At 42.1% G+C, this 21,771-nt stretch overlaps 1 protein-coding gene across 2 annotated transcripts in view; it reads right to left on the bottom strand.

Annotated features, from left to right (window-relative positions):
- Positions 1-21,771, bottom strand: part of LMCD1 (LIM and cysteine rich domains 1) — a 66,070-nt gene continuing 44,299 nt past the window's right edge. The window contains exons 4-7 of one of the 2 annotated variants that reach the window (XR_013983001.1): positions 17,901-18,236; positions 4,669-4,884; positions 1,345-3,597; positions 1-1,292 (exon numbers count right to left, since the gene is read on the bottom strand). Coding sequence is in view for 1 of the 2 variants with exons in the window: in XM_080995860.1 (XP_080851986.1) it covers positions 3,439-3,597; positions 4,669-4,884; positions 17,901-18,236 (711 nt within the window). In the remaining variant the exon portion in view is untranslated. Of the gene's footprint in view, positions 3,598-4,668; positions 4,885-17,900; positions 18,237-21,771 lie in introns of both variants that reach the window. The other variant, XM_080995860.1, reaches the window with a different exon arrangement.

Below are 21,771 nucleotides of genomic sequence, written 5' to 3' on the forward strand. Positions count from 1 at the left end.
AGGCTTCCATTTCTTTACATTTTATTTTTTCGAATACTTTATATTTAAGCATTTAGAAACATTTTTTCCATGTCTTGTCAGTTAATGTTAGGGGAAGTATTAGATATTTTAAGCTCCACAACTTAAAGAACATGACTATTTCTTTATTATTCACACTATACACATATAAACTACCTGCGCTGAGGTGATAGGCATAATTCTCCAAGTGCTATTTCACCTGCAGTCCCGTTAAAAGAAAAAGGGGGGGTGGATTGTATGGGGGTCAGAGTTTGGTGAATTCTGTCCCCGTCAAACTGATTGCCCAGACTGTCCAATCAGAACTATGTGATTCGCCTTAAGACATCCTGCCAAACTTATGCAATGGGTTACTTCTTTTAGCACTGTGGTCAGTGGCAGAGCAACATGCTGCAGCCCCTGGAGCGGAGAACAGGCGGGGGCGTGGCTGGCGTGCGTCCCAGGGGCATGATGCATCACCCGCGGGGGCATGGCGAGTGATGCAGGGGCAATGGGATTACATGCAAATCTGATCATACAGTCACTTGATGCAGCTGACTTCACAGACTGCTATGTGGCAGAATGCTACAAAACCATGGACGCCATCTTTACAATCCATTCTGAGGCATTATAGGAAGTCCAGCATGCTTTTGATGAGGCTATTGCTCCTTTGACCCATGTACCGCATGGTCCATCTCTCTGTGGCAGAGATGGGAAATCTGTAGCCTTCCAAATACTGTTTGACTACAATTACAATCAGCCCAAACCAACCATGTCAGTGGTCAAAAATGATGATGGGACTAAGAATCAAACAACATCTGGATGGTCACAGGTTTTCGGTGCATGTGTATGCGTGCTGAAGAGAAGAAGAGTAGAAGACGAGTTTGGATTTGATATCCCACTTTATCACTACCCGAAGGAGTCTCAAAGCGGCTAACATTCTCCTTTTCCCTTCCTCCCCCACAACAAACACTCTGTGAGGTGAGTGAGGCTGAGAGACCTCAAAGAAGTGTGACTAGCCCAAGGTCACCCAGCAGCTGCATGTGGAGGAGCGGAGAGCCGAACCCGGTTCACCAGATTATGAGTCTACCGCTCTTAACCACTACACCACACTGGCTCTACTGGCTGAACACCCAAATACCATCCCTATAGATGTCTGCATTGGAGCTGTATTGACACTTCAATAGGCTTCTTAAAAATAATAATATTTTTTTTTAAGTGTTAAGAGTGCTGCATTGATTTTAAAGTAATTATTTTTATAGCAGGTGAAATCATATATAAAATTGTGGGGATTTTTCCTTCTTTTACCAGTGACCACCTGCTAAGAAATGCTGTTCAAGTACTGTATACATTTCTACATCAGCTACCATTGGCCAAACAAGCTGTGCATTTTATTTTTGCTCCAGATTTTAAGTACTCACATTGGAGGGGCTGGGTAAATAAATGAATATATTCACTGGTGTATTTACATTTACAGCCACAGGTAGGTGTCACAGGTAAGCACTACTGAAATCAGTGCACCCCAAGCAAGTTCAGAGGCACACACTGCAATGGCTCTTGAGCAGGTATTTGTGTTCCACAAGCCACTATGTCTTATTGCTTGGAGTGTCAACTCAGTCATAACTGGTGGTGATTTGCCAGCATAGTTGCATCAATGGATTGCAGTTTTTATTTTCAACCCAGAAACTCACTGTGCACATATAACAGGCCAAATGGAGTTCTCCTGTGCTGCCAAAAAACATTGTCCAAAACTAAATTTACTGAATAAGCTTATGCTTTGTACATACCTAGTTTCCATAAATTCTTTAAACAGCCACACTGATTATATGTCTGAAAGCAAAATACAAGCATCTAATATGTGCTATGTCTCAAATCAGAAGAATTAATTGAAATTATTTTCCAGTTCTTCACCTCAGGTAACTTCTGCTCCCACTGTATCCCGACAGATGCTTACAGTACATTGGCGATTGTTGCTGGACGAGTCAACCAAACCAAATATTTACAGAACTAGTAAGGACAAAATTGTTTCTATAGCTTCTGAGGGCTCCCTTGGTTATCTGTTATAAATGGGCTTAATCTGAGTTAAAGTCTCAGCTTCATAAAGACATGCAACTAATATTGGCCTTGCTGCTAACCCCAAGCAAATGAATGATTAGGAACTAGATAGACTTTACATGTTCCAATGTACTCTTATCACAAGAGTCAATGCACATCTTGTTGGATGTGCCTTGGATAATGTTCATGATCACATGCTGTTTTCTTAACATCGTACAGTTTAAACTGATGAGAGTCTTATCATAAACATTAGGCAGAATAAGATTCAGAAGGACTTGAAGGTCTCCATATCTATAATAGGATCCAGTAGCTGAGACCAAATAGTAAGTGAGTTGACATAATGCCCAGGTTCATTATTATTTCTAAGTCACCAAAGCATATGAGCAAGGGTGTTTATGCCAACATTTGAGCTCATCCTCCAGTTTCAATGAAGGTAAATAGGAGTGGAGTTAAAAGAAAGTCAAGAAACTGTTGAGCACAAACTGGTTACTCATCACTCCCTGTTTCTTGGCTGTCGCAATAGAACTGCTCTACGTGGTAGATTTTTTATAGGTATGAAACTGGGTAACAAAGTAATTGGGGCGAGAAAAAGAATATACGGGACAGACTAACAACCAGCACAAACCATTTATCCATCCCCATAAACCCCACTGAAAACTAAGTGTAAGGCAAACACATTTTGCTTTAAAAACAGCTATAGCTATAGCTAGAATTATTTGAATGCAAGTTGCAATATACATCTTTTCCAATCACCCTGCACAAGCCATGATTACACCAATATCTTGACAAACATGAAGACAGTTTACTATAGTAATCTTAACAGTACTTGACTTGTAAACACAAGTTAATAAGCAGATCCCTTGCATCTGAGAAGTCGGTCATTACAACAAAGAAGAGAAAGTTCTTGTGAACGTCAGGGTTATATACGTTTTGCCACTTAGTTCCATTCTTTAAAGCCACTAATTTGGCTGGAGTTAGTGTGGTGGTTTCGATCTATAAATATAACACTTTCATAACAAGAAAGGTAGTGAGGCCCGACAGCAAAATTAAGAATTCTGCATGTTTCTAGAGACCCTTGATTAGATAGTGTAACATGAAGTCAATCAGTAATTGAACATTATGGCCATTGGTTTCCAGAACATTAGTTTATATCACTCTAGAAAGAACTAGAACATTCCATTCTTTAGATTTCACCCCGATGTGTTTGCTATCCTGTCATCATTTCCAACCTCATTTCCCAGGATAACATGATTGTAAATAGTCATAGTAGTCCAAAGCCACAGTGAAGTGACTTTCTTCACTCCCCCCCCCCCCGTGTTTTTATCCCATTGATTCAAATCTGGATGGCATCAGAAAATGAAAACTTTGGTTTGAGAAACTTCATGCCGACTAAGGATGCTTGTTTTTGCTACAAGTTGTACACAGCAGGTTGGCTGTATCCAGGATGAATGGTTGGCCTGTCAGCAAGGTCTCGCACTCCAGGCAGGTAAAGTGTTGCTTGTGCCAGGTGAGGCCTTCGACTCGCTGGTAGTCCTCAGAAAATATTATCTGTGGAAGTAAACAACTCCATTTATCATGTCACTTTCTTCCTAGAGCCAGCCAAGTCCTATAACTGCTTCATTATGGAAGCAACACACAAACAAAGCAGTTGACAAGCCAAAACACATATAAAACAAAGCAGTGTTTGCATCATTACTATTTAGCAACACACCAAAAGAGGATATCTCTCAACATAAACTACGGAAGTAGTTTGGCCTAGCTAATTCAAAGCTGTAGGGCATGTTTATATTCCGCTTTCGGTTTTTATAGAACCTCTGCTTATTAAAATAAAACTGAAACAAAAAAAAGAGCACCTTAAAATGCTTCTGGTTTCCGTGATTTAAATATATTTCAAACAGCTCATGGTTAGCAAGGAGAGAGGTTAACTATCAGCCCAGTTTCAGATAACAAGGTAGGGCAAACGCAAATCCAAAAGTCCCTGGAGCAAAAACGATGAGGGAGGAATAGAGTGGCTGAGAGATCATCTCCAAGAGCTTGCATGTTGACATGGTCCTGGTAAGCCATAGTTTAGTTCACCATGTTAGGCAGATCAGACCACTGAGTTGAATTTAATGTGGTGCTTAGTAGTCCTTTGTGCAAGCAGAATGACCTGCTGTGCAATGGGACTTTCCCCCTCTCCTCTTCCCTCACCTGACCCCTACATCTATTCTAGGGTTTCCTCCAACCCTCTGGGGACAATGTGGGACAGGAAAGCTCAGCTGTGCAAGCAGAAGTCATTCTACTCACACTTTTTTCAAAGCTGCACACCACTCCCTATATTTCTGTACCTGGTACTAAGCAGGTTCCTCACTGATTAGTTATGGTTCCACCCCCATTCACCTGTTCCATTTTCTATCCCTCAAAACCACCAAAATCCCCACCCCCACCCAAAAAGCACTCATATACTAGAGGCAAGAAATCCCCACCCCCCACCCAAAAAGCACTCATATACTAGAGGCAAGTATTCATTTTGCAGAGGCATTCGGCCAAACGCAATTCCTCGGAGCTGATAGTTTCTTATAGGCAGAGAAATTGAGAGCTATGCAGGAGAAGAGACTTCCATTTCCCCAGCCGTCATACCTCGTCACAGGCCGCACAGCGTGGCCTTACGCTCTCACAGTAATGACGCCCACACCAGATGGCCCCATTGTTCCAGAAGTAGATCAGGTCCACAAGCGGTTCAGAACACTTGCAGCACACAAAGCATGCGGGATGCCACTGACGACCATAGCCTCCTCTGCTGGCATATACCACAGGGGATTCTGAGGGCAGCACCTGCTTGCAGAGGTCGCAGAACTGAAGAAGAAAGTAAGGCCGTAATGAATATTCATCCACCCTTTTGCAAGGAATAATAAAGCACTGCTCAACTAATTCACAGCCAAAGGTACAATTTCATGCTTCGTGTCAGCCAGCTCCCATTCACCTTAAGCTCAGGGCCAGCTTTTAGGATCTCATGCCTTAGGCCCTCCAAGTGGAAGCATTTAAATCAGCCACAGTGTGCAAGTTTATTGCATGCTGTAGCTCAACACATCAATCGGCACCACTGCATGGAGACTCTTCATGGCTCTGCCGCCAGCATTGGCAAGAGAACGGGACAACGTTGGTCTGTGGCTACAGAGGGAGGGCAAAGTGTGTTGACATGCCCTAAGGGTATTTCAGCAAGTATTCCAATTGTAACTCAATTGCAAAACAAAAAACCCGAACTGAGCAAAATGTAGACTACAATGAAGTCTTTCTCTCTTCTGGGTCATGTTAAGGCATCATAGAAGTACGTTTAAAAATAATAAAATACTAATTGTTCTTTACGGCAAGAACAATCTTCAGAAATTAGATTCATATTTGTAATATTTATTTGTTTTATTAATTCAATTGTGATCTCCCGTAATGGATTACAACACAGATAGCAAGCTATATAGCAGACAGTCTGCTTTAAAAAATAGTAGGGATATGAATCAAAACAGTATTCTGTAGAATTGGAAAAGGTTCTGAAAAGGGGATGATAAACAGGATGGAGCCGCTCTGAGGGAAGTTTACAACATTTGGGGCTTCTTAGCTTAGAGAAAACATGATACAAGTGTATAAAATCAGCCAGAGAAAGGGGATAGAGGAAAGCATTTCTTTCTCTCATAGCACCAGAACTCAGGGATATCCAATGAATGTTAGAAGTTCCAGGACAAACAAAAGAAAGTATTTCTTCACCTATCATAACTTATTTACCTATTAACTTCTACTTGTTAATAGCTGCAAGAATGTTACTGGATTGAAAATGGAAAGTTACATATACCCTCCCTGGAAACAGTGGCTTAATAAAGTTTGAGATTTGGCTAAAGCAGTGAAAATAACACCTCATTTACGAGTGCAAATGGCAAATTAATACAGAAACAAATTCTAAGAAAAAAGTTGCACTTTATACAACATGGCAAAGAAAATTGTTACTTCCTGCGAAAGCAAAATTCAAGTGGGTTTTTGTTTTTAAGTAACATTGTAATTTCATGTTAATATTATGCTCCCCACAGGTACTTGGCTGGCCACTGTGAGAAGAGGATTCTTGACTCGATAGCTCTTCTCGTGTTCTTATTTTAATAAAATGTTATTGGGATTTTTAATCCTGTTTCCTAGCAAATATTGCCAAGTAATTTTTTAGCAGCGTTCGTGAAGTCTTGTACGGCTGTTGTTCAACAGGGCATGTGTGATCATGGGAACCTCCTAAGATAACTGAGGCCTAAGACATCCCCCGCCCTTCTCTTTAGCTTCGAATAACTATTTAATGACAGAGGTTGAAGGCTCCAGGGGAAAGATTCAGCAAGCTAGAACGTTGACATTCAAATACAGATCCTACCGATCACCTTAAATTATTGCATTATTACATTACAGTGGTACCTTGGGTTAAGAGCTTAATTCGTTCTGGAGGTCTGTTCTTAACCTGAAACTGTTCTTAACCTGAGGTACCACTTTAGCTAATGGGACCTCCTGCTGCCACTGCGCTGCCAGAGCATGATTTCTGTTCTCATCCTGAAGCAAAGTTCTTAACCCGAGGTACTATTTCTGGGTTAGTGGAGTCTGTAGCCTGAAGCATATGTAACCTGAAGTGTATGTAACCCGAGGTACCACTGTATTTGTTTCAGCCTTTTATAGTCTTGGGCTATAATCTTAATTCCTGGCTAGCCATGGCAGCAAAAAACCATTTTTGGTTTTCTATTGGCTACTGAATGGGGGGGATGGGACGGACAGACACTGGTGGTGGCAGCTTTTGCCTGCTCACTCCAGACTCATTGGGGTACCCCTCACCAATGGAGCTTCCCTGCTGGTGGGCCTGGACAGCTTCTACTCCACTGAAGCCCCCTCTAGCGCAGCAGATTCAGGGTCTTGTTTGCCCTGCTCATTATGAACTTTACCCCATCCTGTCATGCAAATAAATAAATAAATAAATAAATAAATAAATAAATAAATAATAATAATAATTTATTTATTTATCCCCGCCCATCTGGCTGGGTTTTCCCAGCCACTCAAAGAACAATACAATTAAACATTATATGGTTAAGAGTTGAGGGTGCTCTAGTTTGAACTTAGAAGGCATGCAGAAGAAAAAAATTGCCTCTTTTTGATATAAGGCTAGTTTGTTTGCTTTTAAGTCTCTGCTATTGCAACTGTAAGGAAAGGCTGCTGCTGGCCCCCTGAGTATCCACGGTGAGAACTTATTTTCAATATGTGGCTTATCACATTGCATGCCAATGAATATTTCCTTAGTTAATACTGACAGCTTTTTATTTCCATTTCCATTTCCACTGAAATAAAATAAAACAAAAACAGCTTCCCCGAAGAATCCCTCCCTTAAGCACACAAACCACTCTTTTCCTGTGAAGGGAAGCTTTGGCATCAGTGGAATATTTGTGTTCCAGCCCCAAGCTGAATCTCAAGAAAAGGACTCGGAAAGCCAAGACTTGTACATGGATTTCCCTAAACTCTTTGAAGACTGCCGTTTTTAGCCTCTTCCTTTATTACAAGCTTGCTATGCAAGTTGACCATGTCACTGAAGGCCTACGGAGAGATGTTTTGCACTGGCGGGGAGAGCTTGGCTGAATGTCAGAGGTTTAAAATAATAATAATAATAATAATAATAATAATAATAATTTATTATTTATACCCCGCCCATCTGGCTGGGTTTCCCCAGCCACTCTGGGCGGCTTCCAAAAGAATATTAAAATACAATGATACATCAAACATTAAAAGCTTCCCTAAACAGGGCTGCCTTCAGATGTCTTCTAAAAGTCTGGTAGTTGTTGTTCTCTTTGACATCTGGTGGGAGGGCGTTCCACAGGGAGGGCGCCACTACCGAGAAGGCCCTCTGCCTGGTTCCCTGTAACTTGGCTTCTCGTAGTGAGGGAACCGCCAGAAGGCCCTCGGTGCTGGACCTCAGTGTCCGGGTAGAACGATGGAGGTGGAGACGCTCCTTCAGGTATACTGGACCGAGGCCGTTTAGGGCTTTAAAGGTCAGCACCAACACTTTGAATTGTGCTCGGAAACGTACTGGGAGCCAATGTAGGTCTTTCAAGACCGGTGTTATATGGTCTCGGCGGCCGTTCCCAGTCACCAGTCTGGCTGCTGCATTCTGGATTAGTTGTAGTTTCCGGGTCACCTTCAAAGGTAGCCCCACGTAGAGTGCATTGCAGTAGTCCAAGCGGGAGATAACCAGAGCATGCACCACTCTGGCAAGGCAGTCCGCGGGCAGATAGGGTCTCAGCCTACGTACCAGATGGAGCTGGTACACAGCTGCCCTGGACACGGATTTAACCTGTGCCTCCATGGACAGCTGTGAGTCCAAAATGACTCCCAGGCTGCGCACCTGGTCCTTCAGGGGCACGGTTACCCCATTCAGGACCAGGGAATCCCCCACACCTGCCCGCCTCCTGTCCCCCAGAAACAGTACTTCTGTCTTGTCAGGATTCAATCTCAATCCGTTTGCCGCCATCCATCCTCCAACCGCCTCCAGACACTCACACAGGACCGTCACCGCCTTCACTGGTTCTGATTTGAAAGAGAGGTAGAGCTGGGTATCATCCGCATACTGATGAACACCCAGCCCAAACCCCCTGATGATCTCTCCCAGCGGCTGCATGTAGATGTTGAAAAGCATGGGGGAGAGGACAGAACCCTGAGGCACCCCACAAGTGAGAGCCCAGGGGTCTGAACACTCATCCCCCACCACCACTTTCTGAACACGGCCCAGGAGGAAGGAGCGGAACCACTGTATGACAGTGCCCCCAGCTCCCAGCCCCTCAAGACGGTCCAGAAGGATGTTATGGTCGATGGTATCAAACGCCGCTGAGAGATCCAGCAGAACTAGGAAACAGCTCTCACCTTTGTCCCTAGCCCGCCGGAGATCATCAACCAGCGCGACCAAGGCAGTTTCAGTCCCGTGATGAGGCCTGAATCCCGATTGGAAGGGATCCAAATGGTCCGCTTCTTCCAGGCGTGCCTGGAGTTGTTCAGCAACCACTCGCTCAATCACCTTGCCCAAGAATGGAAGATTTGAGACTGGGCGATAGTTGGCCATCGTGGCCGCATCTAAAGATGGTTTTTTAAGAAGCGGTTTAATAACCGCCTCTTTCAGCGGGTCTGGGAAGGCTCCCTCACGGAGGGAAGCATTCACCACCCCACGAAGCCCATCGCCCAGCCCTTCCCGGCTAGCTTTTATAAGCCAGGATGGGCAAGGATCAAGGAGACAGGTGGTTGGTTTCACTCGTCCAAGCAGCCTGTCCACATCCTCGGAGGTAACAGATTGGAATTGATCCCACGCAATTTGACTAGACAGGACTCTAGCACTCTCCCGCCCCGGCCCTGCTCCCACGGTGGCGTCTACCTCTTCCCGAATCTGAGCGACTTTATCTGCAAAAAACTTTGCGAAATCATTGCAAAATGAGACTCCAAGAGGTAGTTACTGTGTGTTCAGTCTTAAGACACTTACACTGAGTTGTGAGAGGTTTGGACTGAGAAGAGGTTTGCTTCTGGCAGCTTAGCCAGTTTCCTGCCAGTCAAGTAACACAGGCATCACTTCGCCATTGCAGAACTCCCTGTTTCTGCCCACTCAGTGTGCATGTGGAAGGCCTGCTTGCAGTATCCCTGCTAGTGGGGGTTGGGTGGAAAGCCCTGACACGGGGCATTCTGAAGAAGGGGATGAGCCGAGGAAGGGGCTGAGCATCCACTGCATGTTGCTGTCACAGCCAGGATTGGAAATGATCACAGTACCAGTATGGAGTTGGTGCAGAGATCAGGACATCATCAATCTCCTCCTTCTCCTGGTGCTGCTGCTGCTAGTGACTAAGGTAAAGGTAAAGGGACCCCTGACTGTTAGGTCCAGTTGTGACCGACTCTGGGGTTGTGGCGCTCATCTCGCTTTATTGGCTGAGGGAGCTGGCGTACAGCTTCCGGGTCATGTGGCCAGCATGACTAAGCCGCTTCTGGCGAACCAGAGCAGCGCACAGAAACGGCGTTTATCTTCCCGCCAGAGTAGTACCTATTTATCTTCTTGCACTTTGATGTGCTTTCGAACTGCTAGGTTGGCAGGAGCAGGGACCGAGCAATGGGAGCTCACCCCGTCGCGGGGATTCAAACCGCTGATCTTCTGATCGGCAAGTCCTAGGCTCTGTGGTTTAACCCACAGCGCCACCCGTGTCCCCTGCAAGTGACTAGGTTTGCCATATTTCAAAAAGTGAAATACGCCAACATGGGCTGCCACACACCTGGATTTTCCCGGATGTTTTGCCGATTTCTGTCGGACACTGCTTCCAACTGCAGAATTCCAGGTACGTATGTATGACAACCTTACAAGGAACCGGACTGGGGATGTTGCTCTGTAGTTGCAGTGGCAGAAATTTTGGATTGCTTTGGCTCTAGGTTTAATTGTATAGACAGGCCAGATTTAAGTTTGATGAGGCCCTAAGCTACTGAAGGTAATGGGGCCCTTTATATGTCCAGCTGTCCTTTGTCAACAACAAATTGCCACTGTTTTTTGTGTTGAATATATGCTATATGGTAATATATGGACCTAATAGGTATCTAAAGCCATTTGCACATAACAAAATATGTATTTTATCAAAGTAATTGTTGAACTGAAATACAATTAAGAAGAAGTATATTAATAGTGAAATAATTATTAAGCTCTAACTTAAAATGATTTTTTATTCATAACAAACTTAATAATGCAAACACATTGGCACTTGGCAATAACAAAAGTTCCTTTAGAAACACAATTTACCAAGACTCATAATCTAGTCTCTAGAAACTTGTTTTAACATGAAATAATAATAGGTGTAAATATATGATTTTGTTTTTTATCATATTTTGGAAATGTACATCCAGTTTTTTCCCCTTTAAATTTTTTTGGGGCCCCCAAGAGAGTGGGGGCCTAAGCTATAGCTTGTTTAGCTTATACGTAAATCTGGCACTGTGTATAGATGTCCAACAGGAATTCCCCCATGAACTGTGGCAAGTCCCCCCCTCCCAAAATCAGTATAAACTGTGCTAATTCACCATTATCTCAGATTTTAATGCTTGAAGCATGAGCCACCAAAATTACGGAAGAACAGCAAAAAGCTTCAGTGTCCCCCCCCCCCCATCCAAATGGTTTCAATGTTTGGCACTAATACTGGTGTTCTCTAATGTCTTGAAAGCTGAAGTCCTTGTGATGGATTGACTTCTAGATATTACAGATCCTTAAAAGAATGGTTAGTACAACCTTTAAAAGAAGTCTGTAATGAAATAATGGATAGGAAAAGGGCACCAGAGTCGTGGAAAGAAGCGTATATCACACTTGTACTGAAAACAGAGACTGAAAAGATGCAGCTTAAGAACTACCGCCCCATATCACTGCTCAATGTGGATTACAAAATTTTTGCAGACATCTTGGCTAAAAGACTAAAAAGAGTGTTAGTGGAAGAGATACATAAAGACCAAGCAGGCTTTCTCCCGGGTAGACAACTATCTGAAAATGTGAGAAATATAATCAATATTTTAGAAAAATTACAAGTGAATATAAATACTAAGGCAGTTTTAATATTTGTGGACACGGAGAAAGCTTTTGACAACATTTCTTGGAGCCTTATGAAGAACAACTTACAGGGTATGGGGGTAGGCCAAGGCTTTGAAAATGGTATAAGTGCAATATACTCTGAACAAAAGGCTAATTTAATTGTAAATAATGTGGTGACGGAAGAATTTAAGATAGAAAAAGGGACACGACAAGGCTGCCCAATCTCCCCATTGCTTTTTATATCGGTCCTGGAGGTTTTGCTGAATATGATTAGAAGGGACCAGTTGGTTAAAGGTATACAAGTCGGAGCCAAACAGTACAAATTGAGAGCATTTGCAATGACTTAGTATTGACGTTACAGGAGCCAGAATCTAGTACCAAAAGGGTTTTAGAACTGATTCAAGAATTTGGTCAGGTTGCAGGATTCAAACTGAATAAGTTAAAAACCAAGGTTTTAGAGAAAAACTTAACATCAATTGAGAGAGAAAGGTTTCAGAATGAGACAGGTTTAACAGTGGTTAAGAAAGTTAAATACCTGGGGATTAACATGACAGCAAAAAATGGGAATTTATTTAAAGACAACTATGAAAAATGCTGGGCTGAAGTGAAAAAAGATTTAGAAATTTGGTCAAATTTGAAGCTTTCACTGCTGGGTCGTATTGCTGCGATAAAAATGAATGTATTGCCTAGAATGTTATTTTTGTTTCAAACATTGCAAACTGTGGACAAAATGGACTGTTTCAAGAGGTGGCAGAGAGATATTTCTAGATTTGTCTGGCAGGGCAAGAAGCCTAGAATAAAATTTAAAATACTAACAGATGCAAAGGAAAGAGGTGGATTTGCCCTGCCAGGCCTCAAACTTTACTATGAATCAGCAGCTTTTTGCTGGTTGAAAGAATGGCTGCTTCTTGAAAACACAGACATTTTGGATCTAGAAGGTTTTAACAATGTATTTGGATGGCATGCATATCTGTGGTATGATAAGGTCAAAGAACATAAAGCATTCAAAAACCATACTGTCAGGAAAGCATTGTTTAATGTTTGGATAAGATACAAGGACTTATTGGAAAACAAAACCCCAAGGTGGTTGTCACCGATGGAAGCGAAAGCACTGAAAAAGCTCAATATGGAGGTCAAATGGCCGAAATATTGGGAAATTTTGGAACAAGATGGAGATAGACTGAAACTGCAGAGTTTTGAGAAATTAAAAAACAAAGTGCGAGACTGGCTTCATTATTATCAGATAATGGAGGCATATAATTTGGACAAGAAAATTGGCTTCCAGGTGGAAAAATCAAAATTAGAAACAGAACTATTAGAACCTAAAACTAAGATTTTGTCAAAGATGTATAACTTACTGTTGAAATGGAATACTCAGGATGAAACGGTGAAATCTGCTATGATTAAATGGGCACAAGATGTTGGACATAACATAATGATGGCTGACTGGGAACAGTTATGGACCACAGGTATGAAGTTTACGGCATGCAATGCCTTAAGAGAGAATATTATTAAAATGATTTACAGGTGGTACATGACACCAGTCAAGCTTGCAAAAATCTATCATTTGCCCGATAACAAATGTTGGAAATGTAAAGAAACTGAAGGTACATTCTTTCACCACTGGTGGACGTGCCCAAGGATTAAGGCTTTCTGGGAGATGATATATAATGAATTGAAAAAGGTATTTAAATATACCTTCTTGAAGAAACCAGAGGCCTTTCTCCTGGGCATAGTCGGCCAACTGGTGTTAAAGAAGGATAGAACTTTCTTTATGTATGCCACAACAGCAGCAAGAATACTTATTGCAAAGTATTGGAAGACACAAGACCTACCCACTCTGGAAGAATGGCAGATGAAGGTGATGGACTACATGGAATTGGCGGAAATGACTGGCAGAATCCGAGACCAGGGAGAAGAGTCGGTGGAAGAAGATTGGAAGAAATTTAAAGACTATTTACAGAAATATTGCAAAATTAATGAATGTTAGAATGATGTTGGAATGAAGCTAGGTGGTTTAAGCAGTAATGCCATAAAGGTGTATGTGAAAAAGGATTGATAACAGATGAAAATTTAAAGTTATAGTATATTAAGTTAAAGGATTATGAGGAAACAAAGAGGGAAAGAAATTGCTGACTTAACTAATTGAACTGGAATACAAAAAAGGGAGGTATGAGGAGGTCAGGGAAACAAGGATATGAATCTAAGCTATGGAAAGATTGATCTATTTTTCTTTTTCTTTTTAAGTGTCTTTTATTCTTTTATTCTGTATTTTGTATTTTGTACTTTTCTTGTATTTTTACTTCTTGTTTTTGTGTAATTCTTTTTTCTGAAATTTCAATAAATATCATATATATATAAAAAGAAAGCTGAAGTCCTTGTGGTTGAACAAATGTGGGTACGTTTTCAGCGAGTGTTTATTTGACTGCTGTTGGCTTCAAAGAATGCTCTGGAACAGAGGTGAATTCTGATTAGTAGTGGATGGAAAGCTTGTAGGTTTTCATGCTTCTGCGTCCTCTTTGCACAGTTCGTTTTCTTTCAACAGAGCCAGGGTAAAATGGGCAAAGGAGTGACTTCACCACCAGCGCACAGAATGTTCTGTAACCATTCAGGTGAATCTGACTAATTTACTAAGATAGTATTTACTCAACAGTGCAGTTAACTTGGAACTCAAGCAACATGATTTTTTTAAAAAAATCCAAACTGTAGTATGTATCCTTAACGATTGCATTCTTAAAATCACAAAAATCCTTATACTTTGCAGATATGCAAAAATTAGATGCATAGCTATGTTGTCACGTTAAAGACTGATAGATATATTTGTGGACCAGAGCTCACTTTGTCAAATGCAGGATTTTGTATTTTTTACAAGCTGGCAGAGTTTGAATTAAGAAACCTGTCCTGTAGTTTTGCAAGGGATGCAAAAAGAGAGGCCTTCTTGGTCCTGACCAGGGCCGGATTTAGGTTTGATGAGGCCCTAAGCTACTGAAGGTAATGGGGCCCTTTATATGTTCAGCTGTCCTTTGTCAACAACAAATTGTCGCTGTTTTTTGTGTTGAATATATGCTATATGGTAATATATAGGCCTAATAGGTATCTAAAGCCATTTGCACATAACAAAATATGTATTTTATCAAAGTAATTGTTGAACTGAAATACAATTAAGGCGGTTCGAATCCCTGCGACGGGGTGAGCTTCTGTTGCTCGGTCCCTGCTCCTGCCAACCTAGCAGTTCGAAAGCACGTCAAAGTGCAAGAAAGGTAATCGGCGTTTCTGTGCGCTGCTCTGGTTCGCCAGAAGCGGCTTAGTCATGCTGGCCACATGACCCAGAAGCTGTACGCCAGTTCCCTCGGCCAATAAAGCGAGATGAGCGCTGCAACCCCAGAGTCGGCCACAACTGGACCTAATGGTCAGGGGTCCCTTTACCTTTATATTTATAGTGAAATAATTATTAAGCTCTAACTTAAAATGATTTTTTATTCATAACAAACTTAATAACGCAAACACATTGGCATTGGGCAATAACAAAGTTCCTTTAGAAACACAATTTACAATTTTTACTCATAATTTTTTGTGGGGGCAAGAGGGTGGGGCCCTAAGCTATAGCTTGTTTAGCTTATACTTAAATCCGGCCCTGGTCTTGACCTCCCTTAGAGTTGGGAGACAAGAGAATTGCCATAACCAGTTGTCACTGCTAAGTTTGAATTAGTCAGAGGGCTGAAAGTGTTTGGGTTAGGGATGGCTAAAACTGATTTAGTCTTAGGGTACTGCTTCTTCCTTTGAGAACCCAATGCAGAATTAGAAATTTTGCACCTAATTATTTACAAATATGCCACCAAATGTTATACTGTATAGGATGCTAGAAGACTCCATCCAAACTTGTATCACCATCCCTGGGTTTCCCCTCATCTCTCAGAGAAGTAGGGAACATGCAAGTGTGTATAGCAAAAAAGTTTTTTAACAGGAGGGTCAAAACCTCTGTACGTGCAAAGGGACCACACTCAATGTGTCATAGAAAAGGGTTGTTATTGTACTGAAGGAAGCTAGTTTGTGAACAATGTTTTGTGGCTTTGCAGATTCTCACTTATTGCTTCATAATGGCAGCCTGGCACAGCAAAGTGCTGGCACATCACACACAATTCAATTTTCCCGGAGAATTATAGAGTAGACGTGTAATTGCTAATTTATTTATTTTTTAAAAAATCAAGATGATCAGATAAAAATTATAGGGATTTCAGCAGTGTGATGGTACACTTACTGCCAAGTATTGAGATGTATTCTAAACAATTTGAACAGGGAAGAAGTTTTAAAAAGTAGATCTTTTTTTGAGAGAACACCAGGAACCTGCAGTTGTAAACCAAAGTGAGAAGCAGTCACTTTGCACTGTACTTTGTTTTAAATTCTACAAGATTTTATCAACATCCTAACACTTGTTGATTGAATAGCCTGAGGACAATCTATCTAGCCACCCACCCACCCACAGCCCTTAACACAGGTTCCATTTTGCCAATCCAAACAAAAGCTTAAATGTTCCATTTTTTTGGAATGTCAGAACCTTCCATGGAATTTTGCAGAGCAGCCCCATAGTTTAGCAGTCTCACGACATCTGCACAAATGGAGCTTTTGTAATTGCTTCTCAAAGAATTTAGCTTTTCCACTGGTGCCCAAAGGAAAAAAATAAAGCATTAAATTCTTCTGGAGAATAAACACCACAGGTATGTATTTACTTGGAGGGATGAACTTGCAGTCAAAATAAACCTCCCTTGCCAAGATGGTTTTTACAAATGCCTTTAAGCGGAAGTCTTAGCCTTAAGATAGGAAGGGTGGTGTGTATTTTTCCCCCTAGAATGGGTAACAAAAATCTTTCCCAGACTGACTCACTGCAACGTGGTCTAGCAATGAACTTGCAAAGGGTTTTCACTGTTTGTAATATTCCCCCTTTTGATAGCTTGCCCTCTACAATCCCCCACCTACCCTTGCTCTAGCAAAAATTTGAGCAGGGACTATCAGATATGGGGACCTTTCAGAGCCAATACAGTGGTACCTCGGGTTAAATACTTAATTCGTTCCGGAGGTCAGTTCTTAACCTGAAACTGTTCTTAACCTGAAGCACCACTTTAGCTAATGGGGCCTCCTGCTGCCACTGGAGCACAATTTCTGTTCTTATCCTGAAGCAAAGTTCTTAACCTGAAGCACTATTTCTGGGTTAGCGGAGTCTGTAACCTAAAGCATATGTAACCTGAAGCGTATGTAACCAGAGGTACCACTGTATGTATGTTTCACTGCTGCTACAGAGCATTGGGCAAGAAAGAAAGAAAAAAAGGAGCTCATACCTGTAAATCCCACTCCCCAAGCCCACCTTTTGGCAGTCCTCAAACCACTTCTGCCCAACCCATTCCTCAATCTGTCTCTCTCCCCCACCTCTCTCCACTTATTCAACTTACCAGCTCTCCCAATTCACACATCCATGGCATTGCCACCAGTTTGGAAGAATGGATAATCAAGATGATAGAGCAGGCATAGGCAAACTCGGCCTTCCAGCTGTTTTGGGACTACAACTCCCACCATCCCTGACCACTGGTCCTGTTAGCTAGGGATGATGGGAGTTGTAGTCCCAAAACACCTGGAGGGCCGAGTTTGCCTCTGCCTGTGATAGAATATGCCGAAATGGCAAAGCTTACCATGAGGATCAGGCAACAAGATGAGAAGAAATTCTTACAAGATTGGGTAAAATTTATAGAATATGTTAAAGAACACTGTAAATATGTTAAAACATTAGCAGGGTTGTTGTAACATTTACGATGTGTTAAATATGGACAACATATTTATAATTAAGATTTGAAAATTACAAAGGAAAAATAATTATATGCAAGATGATGAATGATTGAATTAGGAAGGGGGGAGGAAGTCAAACACAATGAATTTGGTGTATAATTGAATGCAAAAGTGTCGTCATTTTAAAAAATCCTTGGAAAATAAAAATATTTTACAAAAAGACATTGCCACCAGTTTGTTACAAAGGTCTTTCAGAAGAAGCTCCGAAATTAGTAAGTTTGTGAGCATGACGGCCTCGTGAACTCAAGGACTAAGATTTCCAAGATTACTGGGGAGTCTATACCGAAAAATACACTTAAGTTGTTTTAAGCACTTCTGGCAGACAGATTGTTTTCTTTCATTAAACCACATTTGGCCAAACACAGAAATATGCTCCATTCCTTCCTATGCAACTCCATGCACTATGTATCCCGATTATATGCCTCCAGGGAAGCCTTTGCATATTTACCAATTCCTGCCCTTTAGGCACATCACCCAGGGTTCCATTGGTAGAAACAACTTCTTTACTTGCAGGAATGCCTTTATCAGGTTGTTTCCCATCATCTTTGGCAGTTCCTCCATGACCTGGCAGTGCAACTTCCCCGACGCCAAGAACGCCATCTTTGTATTTCTTCACGAAGTCCTCCATCAACTTTATTTCACTCTCTGAAAGGCCCCGGCAGTGGGAAGGATCCTGGTCATAAATAGGAAGCTGTCTCATCAACCTCCTGCGACGATAATAAGCACCTTCTGTACCAGCCACTGGCTGCATTTCTTTCGAAATCAGTTCCATGTACTGGGTAGCCTGATTTACGTGGAAGAAAAAGAGAGAGACAAGATAATAATGATACCTTTATTGTAAATGTACAACCTGTGTACAATGAAATTAACTGAGCCTTCCCCCCCCAACAAACACTCAGTCTCATTGCACTTTGTGCGCTTGTCGCACAACACACCAAACCCCAAAGTCAGTTGCACTATATTATTTTCCATTCAGCAGCCTAACAGCCCACAGATAGAAACTGTTTTTTAGCCTGTTGGAAGGAAGGAAAGTCCAATGCTGTAAAGAAAAATATTGCATAGGAACCTGGAATGTAAGAACCATGAACCTGGGTAAGTTGGATGTGGTCAAAAATGAGATGGCAAGAATAAATATTGACATCCTGGGCATCAGTGAACTAAAATGGACAGGAATGGGCGAATTCAGTTCGGATGACCATCATATCTACTACTGTGGGCAAGAATCCCGTAAAAGAAATGAAGTGGCCCTCATAGTCAACAAAAGAGTGGCAAAAGCTGTACTGGGATGCAATCTCAAAAATGATAGAATGATCTCGATACGAATCCAAGGCAGACCTTTTAACATCACAGTAATCCAAGTTTATGCACCAACCACTGGTGCTGAAGAAACTGAAATTGACCAATTCTATGAAGACTTACAACACCTTATAGAAATGACACCAAAGAAGGATGTTCTTCTCATTATAGGGGATTGGAATGCTAAAGTAGGGAGTCAAGAGATAAAAGGAACAACTGGCAAGTTTGGCCTTGGAGTTCAAAACGAAGCAGGGCAAAGGCTAATAGAGTTCTGCCAAGAGAACAAGCTGGTCATCACAAACACTCTTTTCCAACAACACAAGAGACGACTCTACACGTGGACATCACCAGATGGGCAGCATCGAAATCAGATTGATTATATTCTCTGCAGCCAAAGATGGAGAAGCTCTATACAGTCAGCAAAAACAAGACCTGGAGCTGACTGTGGCTCAGATCATCAGCTTCTTATAGCAAAATTCAAGCTTAAACTGAAGAAAGTTGGAAAAACCACTGGGCCGGTAAGATACAATCTAAGTCAAATCCCTTATGAATACACAGTGGAAGTGAGGAACAGGTTTAAGGATTTAGATTTGGTGGACAGAGTGCCTGAAGAACTATGGATGGAGGCTCGTAACATTATACAGGAGGCAGCAACTAAAACCATCCCAATGAAAAGGAAATGCAAGAAAGCAAAGTGGCTGTCCAACAAGGCCTTACAAATAGCGGGGGAGAGAAGGCAAGCAAAATGCGAGGGAGATAGTGAAAGATACAGGAAATTGAATGCAGATTTCCAAAAAATAGCAAGGAGAGACAAGAAGGCCTTCTTAAACGAGCAATGCAAAGAAATAGAGGAAAACAATAGAATGGGAAAAACCAGAGATCTGTTCAAGAAAATTGGACATATGAAAGGAACATTTCGTACAAAGATTACCATAATAAAAGACAAAAGTGGAAAGGACCTAACAGAAGCAGAAGACATCAAGAAGAAGTGGCAAGAATACACAGAGGAACTATACCAGAAAGAAATGGATGTCTTGTATACCCCAGGTAGTGTGGTTACTGACCTTGAGCCAGACATCCTGGAGAGTGAAGTCAAATGGGCCTTAGAAAACACTGCTAATAACAAGGCCAGTGGAAGTGATGATATTCCAGCTTAACTATTTAAAATTTTAAAAGATGATGCTGTTAAGGTGCTACACTCAATATGCCAGCAAATTTGGAAAACTCAGCAGTGGCCAGAGGATTGGAGAAGATCAGTCTACATCCCAATCCCAAAGAAGGGCAGTGCCAAAGAATGCTCCAACTACCGCACAATTGCACTCATTTCACACGCTAGCAAGGTTATGCTTAAAATTCTACAAGGAAGGCTCAAGCAGTATGTGGACCGAGAACTCCCAGAAGTGCAAGCTGGATTTCGAAGGGGCAGAGGAACCAGAGACCAAATTGCAAACATGCGCTGGATTATGGAGAAAGCTAGAGAGTTCTAGAAAGACATCTACTTCTGCTTCATTGACTATGCAAAAGCCTTTGACTGTGTCAACCACAGCAAACTATGGCAAGTTCTTAAAGAAATGGGAGTGCCTGATTACCTCATCTGGCTCCTGAGAAATCTCTATGTGGGACAAGAAGCTACAGTTAGAACTGGATATGGGACAACTGATTGGTTCAAAATTGGGAAAGGAGTACGGCAAGGCTGTATATTGTCTCCCTGCTTATTTAACTTTTTTGCAGAATTCATCATGCGAAAGGCTGGGCTGGATGAATCCCAAGCCGGAATTACGATCGCCGGAAGAAATATCAACAACCTCAGATATGCAGATGACACAACCTTGATGGCAGAAAGTGAAGAGGAATTAAAGAACCGTTTAATGAGGGTGAAAAAGGAGAGTGCAAAATATGGTCTGAAGCTCAACATCAAAAAAACGAAGATCATGGCCACTGGGCCCATCACCTCCTGGCAAATAGAAGGGGAAGAAATGGAGGCAGTGAGAGATTTTACTTTCTTGGGCTCACTGCAGATGGTGACAGCAGTCACGAAATTAAAAGACGTCTGCTTCTTGGGAGAAAGGCGATGGCAAACCTAGACAGCAACTTAAAAAGCAGAGACATCACCTTGCCAACAAAGGTCCGTATAGTTAAAGCCATGGTTTTCCCAGTAGTGATGTATGGAAGTGAGAGCTGGACCATAAAGAAGGCTGATCGCCGAAGAATTGATGCTTTTGAATTATGGTGCTGGAGGAGACTCTTGAGAGTCCCATGGACTGCAAGAAGATCAAACACACCCATTCTTAAGGAAATCAGCCCTGAGTGCTCACTGGAAGGACAGATCGTGAAGCTAAGGCTCGAATAATTTGGCCACCTCATGAGAAGAGAAGACTCCCTGGAAAAGACCCTGATGTTGGGAAAGATGGAGGGCACAAGGAGAAGGGGACGACAGAGGACGAGATGGTTGGATGGTGTTCTCGAAGCCACAAACATGAGTCTGACCAAACTGCGGGAGGCAGTGGAAGACAGGCGTGCCTGGCGTGCTCTGGTCCATGGGGTCACGAAGAGTCGGACACGACTAAACGACTAAACAACAACAACGACTGATTATACTTCTATATCTCCTGCCCGAGGGTAGAATATTAAAGAGGGGCTGGCCGGGGTATGAATCGTCCCTGAGAATTTTTCTCGCTCTCTTAAGGCAACGATCCCTTGCAATGTCACCTAGCGGGCTCAGGGGACAGCCCATGATATCATGTGCTGTGTTCACCACCCTCTGTAAAGACCTTCTGTCTGTGGCTGTCAAGCCAATGTACCACACTGTGATACAATAAGAGAGGACACTTTCTATTGTGGACCAGTAGAAGGAGGTCATCAATTGTTGTTTAACATTGTTCTTTCACAAGGCCCTGAGAAAATGGAGTCTCTGTTGGGCCTTCCTAACCACCTGAGTTATATTGTTTTTCCAAGTGAGGTCTTCACTAAGGTAAACTCCCAGAAATTTAAAGGAAGAGACTCTCTCCACACAACGTCCCGAT

Source organism: Podarcis pityusensis, assembly GCF_964106645.2.
Source record: "Podarcis pityusensis genome assembly, chromosome: 2".
NCBI classification, from domain to species: Eukaryota; Metazoa; Chordata; class Lepidosauria; order Squamata; family Lacertidae; genus Podarcis; species Podarcis pityusensis.